The following is a 12,734-nucleotide window of genomic DNA, read 5'->3' as shown; positions in this document are numbered from 1 at the left end:
TAGTCTATGACACTAGTCTCAAATGTATGTATGTTTTTAAAGAGGAGTACTGCTACACAGCATATAGTCAAATTGGGCTTCAGCTTTAGTAGACAGAAAACATTAAGGTCTAATTTTAAACCAGCTTGTGCTCTAAGTGTTGCAACTAAAAATGCCTGATAACAAATATATTGGGTTTGGAAGTAATGTCTAGAACTGGAACAGATCTTAAGTAAGTGTTCCTCTAGTTCACCTGATACATTTTAACTGGAAAGCTGCACAAGTCCAAGCCCTAATGACTACAGAACATTTCTCATATGACTTACTGAAAGATTGTATTAAGTGAGACAAGAGACTGAAAATCCTATCAATCCAAGCACTTTCATATCCCAAACTTCTTGGAAACAAAAAGCCAAAAGACTGTATTTACTTTGCATTATTGGTCACGTAGTTCCTAAAAATTTGAGAAGCAGATGCAGATTTAAACAACTTTCATTTAGCAAGCAGCATTAAATTAGAACTTGTTTCTTTCCAACTTTCCTTTTCAGTCTCAGGGCTTAAATATAACAGCAGCTACTCTACTATCAGTTTAAAATTATAGTTTAGCAGACTCCCTCTCCAGTTTCCCCAATATCTGGCATCTAACATGAAAGCTACTCTGCCTCTGTGCTCTAGAAGTAAGAGGCTCTTTAACTTTGGAACATACATAGCAACTGCCCGTGCAAATTTGGAAGTGAGAAGTTCATGGAAGAAATGTGACCCTCTTTCCTAAGTGAAAGATTTTTAAAAGCATGTAAGGTATAGTATTTCAACTGCTGCTGGCATGATTCTGAAAATACTCAGTGGTCTTGATAGGAGAGAATATTGCTGTGAGCCTACAGCACCCAACTTCATTTCTGCCTTGTGAAGATAAGCCTTTAGCTGTTTCTAGATATCAATACAGACTTTCCCTTAGTCACTGGAATACATTGTTAGGTGTTCTAACCAGATCCTTGAAGGCCTTACACAGTGAACAAAAGGCAAAACAAGGAACTTACTTACCTTGATACAAGTTGACTTTATTTATATACAAACAAATTTGGACCCAAAGACAGTGAGTGCCAGATTAATGCTTAACGTTGCTGTGAATGCTAAGTATCATTTATATTATCTCTGGAACTAGAGCCTGAATTTCAGGATATGTATATAACATACAAATTTTAACCATAGTGAAAAATAGTGTAAGGCCTAACACATTTCACAAAATCAAACGTGTATCAGAAAAAGCCTTATTTATTGTTCAAATGCATAAAATGCTATTTATAATGTAATTAACATAATACATAATTAATCCAGGGATTTAAGTTTAAAATGTACAATTAATTGGTATAGAACACTAGCAAGAGGTTTTTTTTTGCCACTGACAGTCACTTTATTTTGATGTTTTTGTTTCTGATGGATTTTCCCCAGTGTCCAGTGTCTTCAGCAATCTGAAAAGACCAGCTGCTTCTCGTATCCGACTGAACTCAATGCAGAATGCTTGCACTTCTATAAACAAGTCCTGTACATTAATAATTTTGTTTCTGATTAAAGACTGAAGAAAGACACAAACAAGACGGACCAGGCGGTTCTGAAACGTAAGAGAAATGGTTTAATAATCCAATTAAATGTTTGCAACCAAGTCAGTTAAACAATTGTTGGCCCTCAACAGTACAAGTGAGGTGGTTTAGCTTCAGCAGTTATCATGTTCCTAAGCTTTGTACATGCTGCCCCTTCTCTTCCATATCCCACACTACTACTACATTTAAAAATTGACTGCTTTATAGTTCTTGTACTTCTGGATGCAAGAGCTTTCTCAGGATTAATCCCATGCACAAATGAAGCACCAGATCTACCTATCCACCGTACTTATTATGTAATCTCTGAATAAAGGCAAAGAACAGATAATAGCTGAAGATGATGTCAACATTTGAGTTTTGCTTAGTCTTATTTTCTACAATAGCACCATAAAGAAAATTGAACAAGTTTTCACATTTTAAAGTATCTTATGACCACATCATCAAGGAGCTCCAGATATGAAGTGACATCAACCAAACTGATTCCAAACTTCTTTTATGGACTGCGCTCTGTTACCGAATCAGCAGGTAACCCTTTTGCTCTATATTAGAAGGAAAAAAATTCCAGGGACACCTAATCCAAGAACTCACAGCTCATTTCCTGCCTGATCCAGAGAAAAGACAGGATCTTAAAAGTGTTCCTCTTTCTTAAGAGCTACTTAGGCAACACCTTGAAGAGCACAATGGGAATTGGAAAGGAAAGCTTAGGAACTGGCACTTAAAATCTGCCATACATAGGTCCAGTCACCAACTATCTGTTTAACACAGAGCATATTCTTCCCCAAGGACAAAACCAAGTCTTTGTCATTAAACTGCTCTCACACTTCATATTGTGAGAAAGGTTTGGGTTCAACTCTTCCTCTAAAAGCAATTATGTATGTGAATTGATGTTTATCAGACAGAACTGAAGCATGTGACAGATTAAGTGTCCAAAGCATTTCAGATTATTTGAAACTGAAAATCAGATATCAGCTGTTTTTCCAGGAACTAATCTTACTACTGCAAAATTTGCTACTTATAATGAGAGAATTCAGAGACTGAACAACTTATTTCCTTCATTGTGATCAAAAGGCATCACATGCTTTCTCTGCAACACAAATTAGTTACATGAGTAATTTTAATAATCCAGGAGCATGAAACTCAGCAAAAGAACAAATGCAAGATTACTGGCTGACTCCCAGTCTTTGAGGATCATTTCCAATAGTAATTTTGTACCATGCTTTGTAAACAAAACATATTGTGTCTCAGCTGCTGTGAGGCCCCATACACTTAAAAAAATGTTGGATCTAAAGCTCTGCATGCTGCTTAGTAATCAGTGTATGTTCCTTGACCCTCAGAGCACTTTTTTGTCCCCTGTGTGCCTGAAGTACAGCTGCTATGTGCTCTCAGCAGCCCCTCTGAGCACAGTGTCCCATTCTGGGCATATTCTGAGCTGCAGCCCAGGATATGCAGCCTCTCTCTGCTGCTATTTTCCTACTCCACTACCAAATGCAATAGGCAGAGCTACTCAGCAGATCAAGTCACCCCTGTGTGTCTGGCATAACCACAAAGCAGAGAAGCATCAGCAGCACCAAAAGATAACACATGGTCAGTCATGATCAGAATGGCATTGAGAACAAGATGGGGGAATTGCTGCTATCTAAAACTACACTGCAACCCTATTCAGTGCACTGCACACAGCTTTCGTTTCTGTTGCTGAAGGACACAATAGAGCTGGAGAAGGTACTAGAGGACACCAAAAAAAGCTTAATGGGAAAGGAACAGTTGTCTTGCTGCAAGAGACTCAGGACATTGCAGTCCTTCAGTATAAAGAGGAAAAAGCTAAGGCAGGACTTGGGATTCAAAAAGCCTTGAAGAAACTGAATACAGAAATGTTTTTTACCAATGACATACTCAAGAAAAGTTCTACTGGACACCTGGTGAAGCAAACAGATCAGGTTAGGAAAAGGAAGTACCTCACACAGCATGTAGACAACTCTGAATTGTAGAAGGGCATAAATATCCTCAGGTTTCCCCTGACCCTCCCTAGTCAGGGATCCTTAGAGTGCCTACAACTTCCTTACTACTAGCATTCAAGTAGGACAGACTTGGGAAGCAGAGTGTTAAGAAAAAAAAATAAAATGCCTTTGAAATAAAAAAGCAGTAAAACAGAGTAACTTAATGCTATCAGCCTTACTAAAATCATAGCACATATTTCACAGAGCAATACATGGGATATGTTTTCCTAATCAATTTATTGAAGCACTCACCTGCATATATTTGTCTTTAATCTGTTCACAGGTGGAGATACAATTGGAGATATAAAGATGAATAAATTCAGGTGGGAGATCAACTGCAGTAGTAAGCCTGTTCAAATAAAAGATATTCACTGATTTATGAAGCCATAAATTGAGTGTTTCCATAGCAAAACAAATATCAGTTAGACCTGTTATATGAGTTTATTCCCAGTTCTGTAATACAGAACTGATTTTTACAGCTTCCAGATGTATTTCTAGTAATTTAAATTTCTAAATTAAGAGTAAAACTTTTTTAAACTCTGACAGTACAGAAACTAAGTCAGCTTGGTTTCCAGTACGTCTGACATTTGAGTTGCCACTGTTTGTTAACCGAAAGAGCAATACAACTCTCTTAAGGTAACATGCACTAAATGGAGAACTGTAACAAGGTTACAATAGAATCTAAGCAAAGTAACTCAATCCTATCTCAAATAGTGAAAGGGGGACAATAGGGAAAAAGGTGAAGGTTTTAGTTTCAAGTGCAGTTTCAATTTTTGTCTTATTTCCCTTAACAATCAGTGTCTCCCCCTGTTTGCACCAACAGTCACTTTGCAGTTTGATGAAAGTTGTTTCTGTGGTAGCTATGCTGTGGGAGAACCAGCATGCCTGACTGGTGGTGTAGCTCTCCTGGACACAGGTAAAAGCTCTACTCTCACCACTCTTTCTCCATGTTGCAATCATTAGCCCCACTTCAGGGCAGTAACTGCCATCAGTCTACACCAGCAGGGAGGCATTTATTTTGGAACTGTTTCTTTAATCAGAAGATATTTAAGGTGCTATTCAATTCTACCTCAAAGGGACTGCTGATTGAGGCTTATTTGGTAGTTCACATTCAGTAACTGCCAAGAAATGGAAGAAAATAAGTGGGAGAGATATATTTCCGTAAATTTGTGGGAATTAGCTGTCTGAAAAGTATTCCCATTTAAAGGGCTAGCATTCTGTTAAGAAAATGGGTTGTACCTATCTGCAGAAATTATTCTCAATGAAACCAGAACATGACTGTACAGCAGAGCAGCTGTCTAACAACAGCACCTTTTGTTCACTTAAGCTGCATCAAGAATACAAGTTGCAATTAAGCAGATTAGCCATGTGGCATTAACTGTTTGCGGAGGATTCTCACAATAAATGCCCTTTGTCCCACCGTAGTTTTCTATCTCTCACACAAGAAGGATCAAAATAAACATTTCCAGATATCCTGATAAAACAAAACTGCTCATTTTACACACTCAGTGAAACCTTACTAGATTTGAGATCGTACTCACCGATTTACAACTTCCATTGAATGTAAGGACATGTCCATGTTGACCAAGACCGAAAAATACTCTGTTATTTGACTAGACTGCATTAGTTTCAGCAACATTTCTATAGCTACTAAAGGATTGTTTTCAACCAGGTCTGGCAATTTGGCAGGAGTGAGACCGATATGGTAAACAAGCTTGGGGTCCTTTTCCAGTTCTCCAAGGAGCTGTGAAAAAGAATAAAAAAAAATCCTCAGTTGATTTTTCCTCAACTATTCATGCTACTGCTTGAAAAAACTGAAAAGCTGTCATAACACATCGAAGATCCAGGAGATTGATAGCCCTTTAGATTTAGGCTTCTCTATTGAAAAGCACTGGAGGGTTACTTTAAAATTTTTATGTGTCCATAAAACTAATGGCCACAAAAGTGGACACAGGCAACTGTGTCCATAAAACTAATGCATTTAGGAGTCTTTCATCAGTAGATGGCAAAGAAGGGAGTTTAAAAATTTCATGATGAATTTTTTTTTATGGAGGAAATATAAAAAAAAGAAAGTTTCAGCCTCCTTTAGTTTCCTGTCCAGTAGAAGGAAATCTCAATTTCAAGTTCACTTGGCAGAAAGAGTAGTGCAAATAAAGCTTCTTCTATAGTGCCAGCATAATGATTATGACAAAAGCCCACTGAAATCAGGGGTAATACTATCAAATGGAGGGGGAAAAAAATTTGTTGATATTTCTGAAGTAACTGTTTATCAAAAAACTGTCATAGGAGCATGAGCAACTTAGTTATACAAAGATTTTTCCACACAGAAAAATGTCGGTGCCACTCCTGTAACTACATCAAGTCAATGGTATGAACATTATCTTCCTTAATCAGACAAACCCAAGTCAAAATTTTTGGATTTTTACAATTTAAAAGTCTCCTGGATGCAAACACAGATCAATTAAAGTGTTCAAACTTTTTAAAAACACAGCAGTTAACAGCTTCTTAGAGAATAATTTTAGATGGAAAGTGCATCATCCTTACCTGTGTTTGCTGTGGGGAAGTCAAAGGACTTTTAAAAGCTTTTGCCATTATTCTTTTTATCTCAACTCCAGTGCTGTTCTTAACACACATTGACTTATCCCACTGAATTGTATGATCTGGTTCAATTGGATTTAGCCATGCCAATTCATCCTCACATATATGGAGCGGAGGTGGTGGTCGGATAAACTCTGGCCGAAAGTGACCTACAAAGGCAACAATAGGAGATGTTTGCTTAAGCTTTGAGTATTCAGTTCTGTATCAGTAAAAAACAGAAGACACCCCAAAAGTGCCTATTTCTTTAAGCTATGATAACACTGAGAACAGCATTACAATCCTATTTGCCTCCCAGAAAAACATTTATTTCTGATTTTTAGTGATACCATTACATCTGCTTGTTTCTCCTCTTGATTCAGATCAGTCTGTTACTGATCCTGTGGTCTTTTTCCCTTCTACAGTAAGAGCTTCCTTGGGAGGCGCTACCAGCCAATGCAGATCTCAGTGCAGGGACTAGTGTCTTGTTCAACAGGTGACATGGGGAAGGGCTTGAAGACAGACTCCAGATTTCTAGAAGTCTGCAAATGTGAACACTAGACTCTGATCTAGAAACAACCTGATGCAGTTTCACACTTCCATTCACCTTAATTTCCATTTCATGTATTGAAAATATTTCTGAATTCCATTACATTTTATCTGAAGTATAACACAGTATGTAGTGAGTTACAGAAACAAAGATGTGAAAATGCACCTACTTTCTATAGGAGGCTTTAGTCCACTCACTAATGCTTCTGTGATCTGGGAAGCAACAGAGCTGTCAAAACCGGAGTTGGAAGAATCTGGGTCAGGATCGCTGAGAATGCTGGGGAAGCTGGCCTTGCTCTGTGTTGGCAACTCAGACTGACGTTCTGAAAGAGGAATATTAAACCATAAAATTGTAACAGAGATGCCTGGAATACTAAAAGTAGTGAGAAACAAGCAGATTTAGAAAAGAACTGGCTTAAAAAAAACTCAACAGATAATATCAACATGAAACTTAGTACAGTTGGGCAGTCAGCAGTCTGAGTGCCAGCTGACAGGCAAGGACAGAGGGTATGCAGCAAGGATAAAGAAGAAATAGATGTTAATCTGAAATGTAGTCTTGGCCTTAGAACAGGCACGTAACTGATGTAATCTACATCTAAAAGCAGCACATTAGTAGGTTCCCATGCTACTCCTCAAAGAATTCATGTGCTGTATCTGGTTTTGTAATCACTTCTCAGAGAAGGAAAGTGAAAGATCTACACGGATCCATTTACAGACAATAATGGTCATACTAGACCTGAAGTCAGCAATTCAAATTTACCCAACACATTTCTGTGGGGTTGCCTGAGCTCCTTGTACATTTGCTGTCAAGCCAGAATCAGTGCTTCAGTGGCAAACAACGAAATTTTAATGGTTATGTGATTCTACAGACATCATCATTAAAGCAAACCTGAAAGGAGCTAAAATCGTCCCATTAGAGGCCAAATTACAGAGCATAAACAAGTTGCAGAAAAATAACATTAAGGTTAGTGTATATACAACTGAAGACTTGAACAAATTGGCCAAAAAGGAAAATATGGGCCTCACTGCTTGCATTATCACTTTTTTATGTGCCCTTCTGTCAATAACCTATTGCTCTTCTGTATCTGGAGACTTAATGGCTGATCTTCCGTGTTCTCTGTACTATTTTGAAAGATCCTGTTTTCCATTGCTTTGGCAAAGCAAACTCCAAAGGACAAAAAGCAGAAAAATCCCCACAACAGAATACCACTTAACATTCCTCTCTCCACCCTGTTAACAGAGAGCACTAAGCAGCAGATTATGCCTTAAGCAATCTGAAGTCCAAAATTGCTGGTACCACACAAGAAATCCCTTGAAAAAGTTCCAGATGAAACTAAACATAGATATAAAGTGATAGAAATAGATATCTCTATTTATAGATATCTCTATAAACATGGAGATAAACTGACAGAAAAAACTGAATGCTTTCTAAATTATTTCACTTGAGTCTGCAGGTATGTGCTAAAGCAAGTAAAAATCATCCTGCTCTGAACAGCTCTGAACTCATATAGAGGACCATACTTCTGAAAAGCTACCAAGTGTTATAGCTGTGCCATTCTGTACATCCTGGGGAAAGGGTGTAAACAAAACACCTGAAACATTGCATCTTAGTGTCATCATGCTGCACCAGCTTCATCCTGCATATTGAATCATTAGGACAAATACACTGAAGACAAGTGAAAAAATCATACACTTTCCAAAACACAACAAAAAGAAGAAGCATTATGATTTTAAAATAAGTAAAATATTTATTTTCTAAGAAAATTATTAGAAAGCAGACAGTAACTCTGGGGACCTACAGCAAGAAGTCTGAGAAAGACAGCACAGAGCTTTTTCAGATGCAGCTGGTTTTGTTACATAACTTCTACAACTGCTTGTAAGCAACTGTGCACTTTTACTAGATTATGTAAACAATGATATAAATTTTATACAAGCACCATTAATGACTTTGCATTCTACTTTCAGCCATCATTATCTTCTATTTTAAAATAAAATATGTGGCCTAGAGCACACATTCACCCAACCACAGTTTTGAGGCTGCCCAGAGAAGCTGTGGATCCCCATCCATGGAAATGTCCAAGTCCAGGCTGGATGGAGCTTTGAGCAACCTGGTCTATTGGAAGGTGTCCATGCCCACAGTAGGTGAAGGAGGAAGTAGATTTTTATGGTCTTTTCCAAGCCAACCCATTCTGTGATTCAATTATTTCATTTTTAATGGGAACAAACTATTCAGAAGGCAAACACAGTACCAAGTGGAAAACAAATAAAAGCACCTTGAGGCTTCTTAAGGCATCACATATGCCTTGCACTAAAACCGACAAGTTATCCAAGCAAAATTTTAATTTGCTAAGGTATTCTACAGAACACAGACAGGATGAACATAAGAAGGACCAGAAAAGTCTCACCCACAATGGCATAGGGTGTTCAATTTGCATTTTCAAATTATCCCAGTCTGGAAACAGCAGCTAAGGAGGACCCCCTAAGACATTTGTAGACTGTGAACAAGGAACACAAGTGTATCACAGCTTTACCAGTCAATGTCAGAGTCCACAGAAAAAAAATGACAATACCAAGATACAACTGCAGGACACAGAAAATCTAAACGGTGCCCAACCTCAGAGCAATGAATCGCATTGTACAGAGGCACAAATAGGATGATCAGTTTTCAAGCAAGATTTACTGCAACTTACTGAGGGAAAAATTATTTTTTTTTTGTTTTTAAACTGGTTCCTTGTTCCCAACAATACATATTTTATCTTCACTCCAGATGTGACATGAACAGTCATGCCCCTCCTCCCATTCTCTGGTCAAAGGATAAGCATCACACTGCTTTTCTTTTCAATCCAGTAAAACTGGATCTCTTTCCAACTGTTGAGCTAAGACTGCAAGGCCTGACTTTGTAATAAACCAAAGATATAATTGTAGTACTCAATTTTCCAGGTAGAGCTGAAGCACTGCATGTAATAGTAGCATTACAGTTATGCTGGTTCTCTCATAAAAGAAATACTGCAAAGGGTGAAAAAGGATGAAAATACAAAAAAAAAAACCAAAAAAACCCCACCAATAACTGAAACAAAGCAAACAAACAACAACAAAAAAAACACCCTACCAAAACCATCCCCCCCAAAAAAATCCATCCCTAAAAAAACCATTCCTCATAGCTTTAGATTAAAATCATCCTATACTTACAAAATATTCTTGTATTTAAGGCAACTGCATATATGCTTAAAAACTACTTGTTAAAGAGGATAAAAAAGCTAGGATGTAATCTCTGCCTGAAGTTTCTCTGAGTGCTTAAACACAGGCTTGAAGACCTTAAAGCATAGTTCAAACTGTTCCATATTGAGGACAGACAGGTGTTCTCAGGTAGCCCACAGCCACATTCCAATGAGAGCTTCCATCCCTAAGAGCACCACAGCCACAAACCTTCCTTACCTGCTAATGCCAGCTGCAGCCCACTGATGTCCACTGACTGGGCCATGTTCCCCACATCCATCGCAGCAATCTGCCGAGGAGTCTTCTTGAACAGCTCTCTAGGAGGGGCCAACATCAGTTGTGAAAGAAAGAATTTTTCTGGAGGAGTTATGGGAGGTAAGAAGCCTGTGGAGACACAATGAAAAATAATCCATGATTTTTAATGTGGGAGCATTACCAGCTTCCATACTCTTCATGTATAATAAGCAAAACTAAGACAAACTGATCTGTTATTTACAGCAAGGTAGGTGCAGCTGGAGAGTCTGTGTGACACATACAGAACTGTTTTAATGCAAAATACAGCACTCTGTGATCAGTATGACACATCACAACATGCCACAGCTGATGCTAAGTCACTCATGCTAGTTCATTCACACAATTTCCAATCCAGACAAAAAGTGAGCCATTCAGTATGACCTGACATTGCAATTCACAGCATCAGAGAATGGCCTGGGTTGGAAAGGACCTTAAAGACCATCTAGTTCCCACCCCCTGCCAGAGGTAGGGACACCCGTCCCTAGGCCAGGTTGCTCCAAGCTCCATCCAGCCTGGCCTTGAACATTTGCAGGGATGGAGCATCGACACCTTCTCTGGGTAGTCTGTTCCAGCACTCCGGCCCTCTAAACAATTTGGTGATCCTCTCTTGTAGTCTCTCCAACAGGTTATTTTTTCTAGAAACTGATTTATTTGACACTGGTAGTGTCATATTTACTGAAGAGGGGAAAAGTGTTTAATGTATTTCTCTCTAACAGTTTTGTTTCACAGCTTTAAGGCTGTCAGAAGCCTCCTATCACCTCTAGCTTTTTGTGATGGCTTTCCCCCAGAAAATTCAGTGTTATCACACAATCAATCAGGCTGGAAAAGACCTCTGAGATCATCCAGTCTGACCTATGACTGGGCACCACCATGTCAACTACACCAGAGTACTGAGTGCCACGTCCAGTCTTTCCTTAAACACCTCCAAGGACGGTGACAGCACCACCTCCCTGGACAGCCCCTTCCAATGTCTAATCACCCTTTCTGTGAAGAACTCCCTAATCCAACCTAAACCTCCCGTGGCTCAGCTTTACACTATGTCCTCTTTTCCTGTCGCTGGTTGCTTGGGAGAAGAGGCCGACCCCCACCTGGCTACAGCCTCCTTCCAGGCGGCTGTAGAGAGCGAAAAGTAGCCGAGCCTCCTCCTCTCCAGGCTAAAGAGCCCCAGCCGCCTCAGGCAGTTGTAGAGAGCTACGAGGTCCCCGCAAGCGGCCTGGCTGACCCCAAGCCCAGAGACGCCGGCAGTGCCGGATTCCCACCGCCTTCTCCAGGAGGGCTCCAGCGCCGCCCCGCCTGCCCCGCTCCCCGCCGCGCCGGGACACACCTGAGAGCGGGGTGCGCTCCGCCTCGTCGCCGCCGCGCTCGGGCGCGGGGTTGAGGAGGTGGGCGAAGACGGCGGCGAAGGGGTTGGCGGCCAGGGGCTCGGTGCGGTACATCTCCCAGAGGAGGTAGAGCGCGGTGAGGCGCTGCGCGGGGCTGGGTAGCAGGTCGGGCTGCTGCAGCAGCAGGACGAGCACGGAGCCCAGCCGGAAGTGCTCGGCCTTCCCGAAGTAGTGGTGGAAGGCGCTGGAGAGCCCCTCGAAGGTGCTGCCGCCCGCCTCCTCCGACACGATGCTCAGCAGGCTCGACAGCTCCTTCGGCGACAGGCTCATCCTGCCGCCCGCCGCCGCCGCCTCGCCCGCCTCCGCTGCCCCCTGCGTGCCGGGCGCCGGGCTGCCCCCGCCCCCGGGCATCCGACCGCGACCGCCGCCGCTCCGGCCCCGGCGCTCCCCGCCGGCAGCGCTTTACGGCGCTGCCGCGAAAGGCGTCGGGGGCGTTCCGGCCCGGGCTGCGGGGCGGTGCGCGCGCGGTCGGGCGGGCCGGGATTGGTCCGGGCCGCCCGACGGGGGCGGGCCCTTGGTCCTGGCAGCGGCTGCGCGCGCTCCCGCGGGGGCCGGCAGGGGGCGCGCGGTGCCGGCTGCGCCGTCCCCGTGCCGGGCGGGAGCAGCGCGATGGCGGCTGCGGCGCGGGGTGGCCTGCGCCTCCCGGGTCGGGGCTGCTCCCGGCCTGCGCCTGGGCCCCGCGCTGCCTCCCGCGCCGCCTCCCGCGCCCTGCCCGGCTGTGCGCCGGGGGTTTTCTCTTGGCCGAGGAACACCTCGTGGCCGTGCCGTTTAACGGCGGAGTAGTTTGGGCCCACTGAAGGATCTGGAGCACAAGTTCTGTGAGGAGCTGCTGGGGCTGCTGGGGTTACTGGACCTGCAGTAAAGGAGGCTCAGTGGAAATCTTAACACTCTATAGGACCACCTAAAAGGAGGTTGTATCCGGATGGGGGTCAGACTATTCTCCCAGGTAACCAGCGACAGGACAAAAGGGCACAGTCCTAGGATGCACGAAAGGAAGTTTAGGTTGGACATTAGGGATTTCTGCACAAAAAGGATGATTGGACATTGGAATGGACTGCCCAGGGATGTGGGAGAGTCACTGTCCCTGGTAGTGTTTAAGGAAAGACTGGAAATGGCCTTTGGTGCCCCAGTGTAGTTGACAAGGTCGT

The 12,734-nt window shown here is 42.3% G+C and overlaps 1 protein-coding gene across 1 annotated transcript; it reads right to left on the bottom strand.

The window, feature by feature from the left end:
- Window positions 1-1,233: 1,233 nt before the first annotated feature.
- CNOT11 (CCR4-NOT transcription complex subunit 11) lies at window positions 1,234-11,985 on the bottom strand. Its single transcript, XM_009085714.4, has 7 exons — window positions 11,529-11,985; window positions 10,130-10,294; window positions 6,865-7,017; window positions 6,116-6,318; window positions 5,113-5,315; window positions 3,824-3,920; window positions 1,234-1,588 (listed from the first exon to the last, which is right to left on the bottom strand). The coding sequence occupies exons 1-7, from the start codon at window positions 11,935-11,937 to the stop codon at window positions 1,391-1,393; spliced, it is 1,428 nt and encodes a 475-aa protein (XP_009083962.2). The 5' UTR covers window positions 11,938-11,985; the 3' UTR covers window positions 1,234-1,390.
- Between the last annotated feature and the right edge of the window lie 749 nt (window positions 11,986-12,734).

This window comes from Serinus canaria, chromosome 1 (assembly GCF_022539315.1).
Source record: "Serinus canaria isolate serCan28SL12 chromosome 1, serCan2020, whole genome shotgun sequence".
NCBI lineage: Eukaryota > Metazoa > Chordata > Aves > Passeriformes > Fringillidae > Serinus > Serinus canaria.
Note: the sequence above shows the minus strand (reverse complement) of the source record. Positions and strands in the feature narration are given on the sequence as shown.

Excerpts from the sequence above, each read along its gene's own strand:
- CNOT11 (XM_009085714.4), bottom strand. The coding sequence starts at position 11,937 with ATGCCCGGGGGCGGGGGCAGCCCGGCGCCCGGCACGCAGGGGGCAGCG. Across the intron at positions 5,316-6,115 it reads CTTCCCCACAGCAAACACAG|CTCCTTGGAGAACTGGAAAA; the intron begins GTAAGGATGATG and ends TCTTTTTCACAG. Across the intron at positions 3,921-5,112 it reads TCAATGGAAGTTGTAAATCG|GCTTACTACTGCAGTTGATC; the intron begins GTGAGTACGATC and ends TTATTTGAACAG.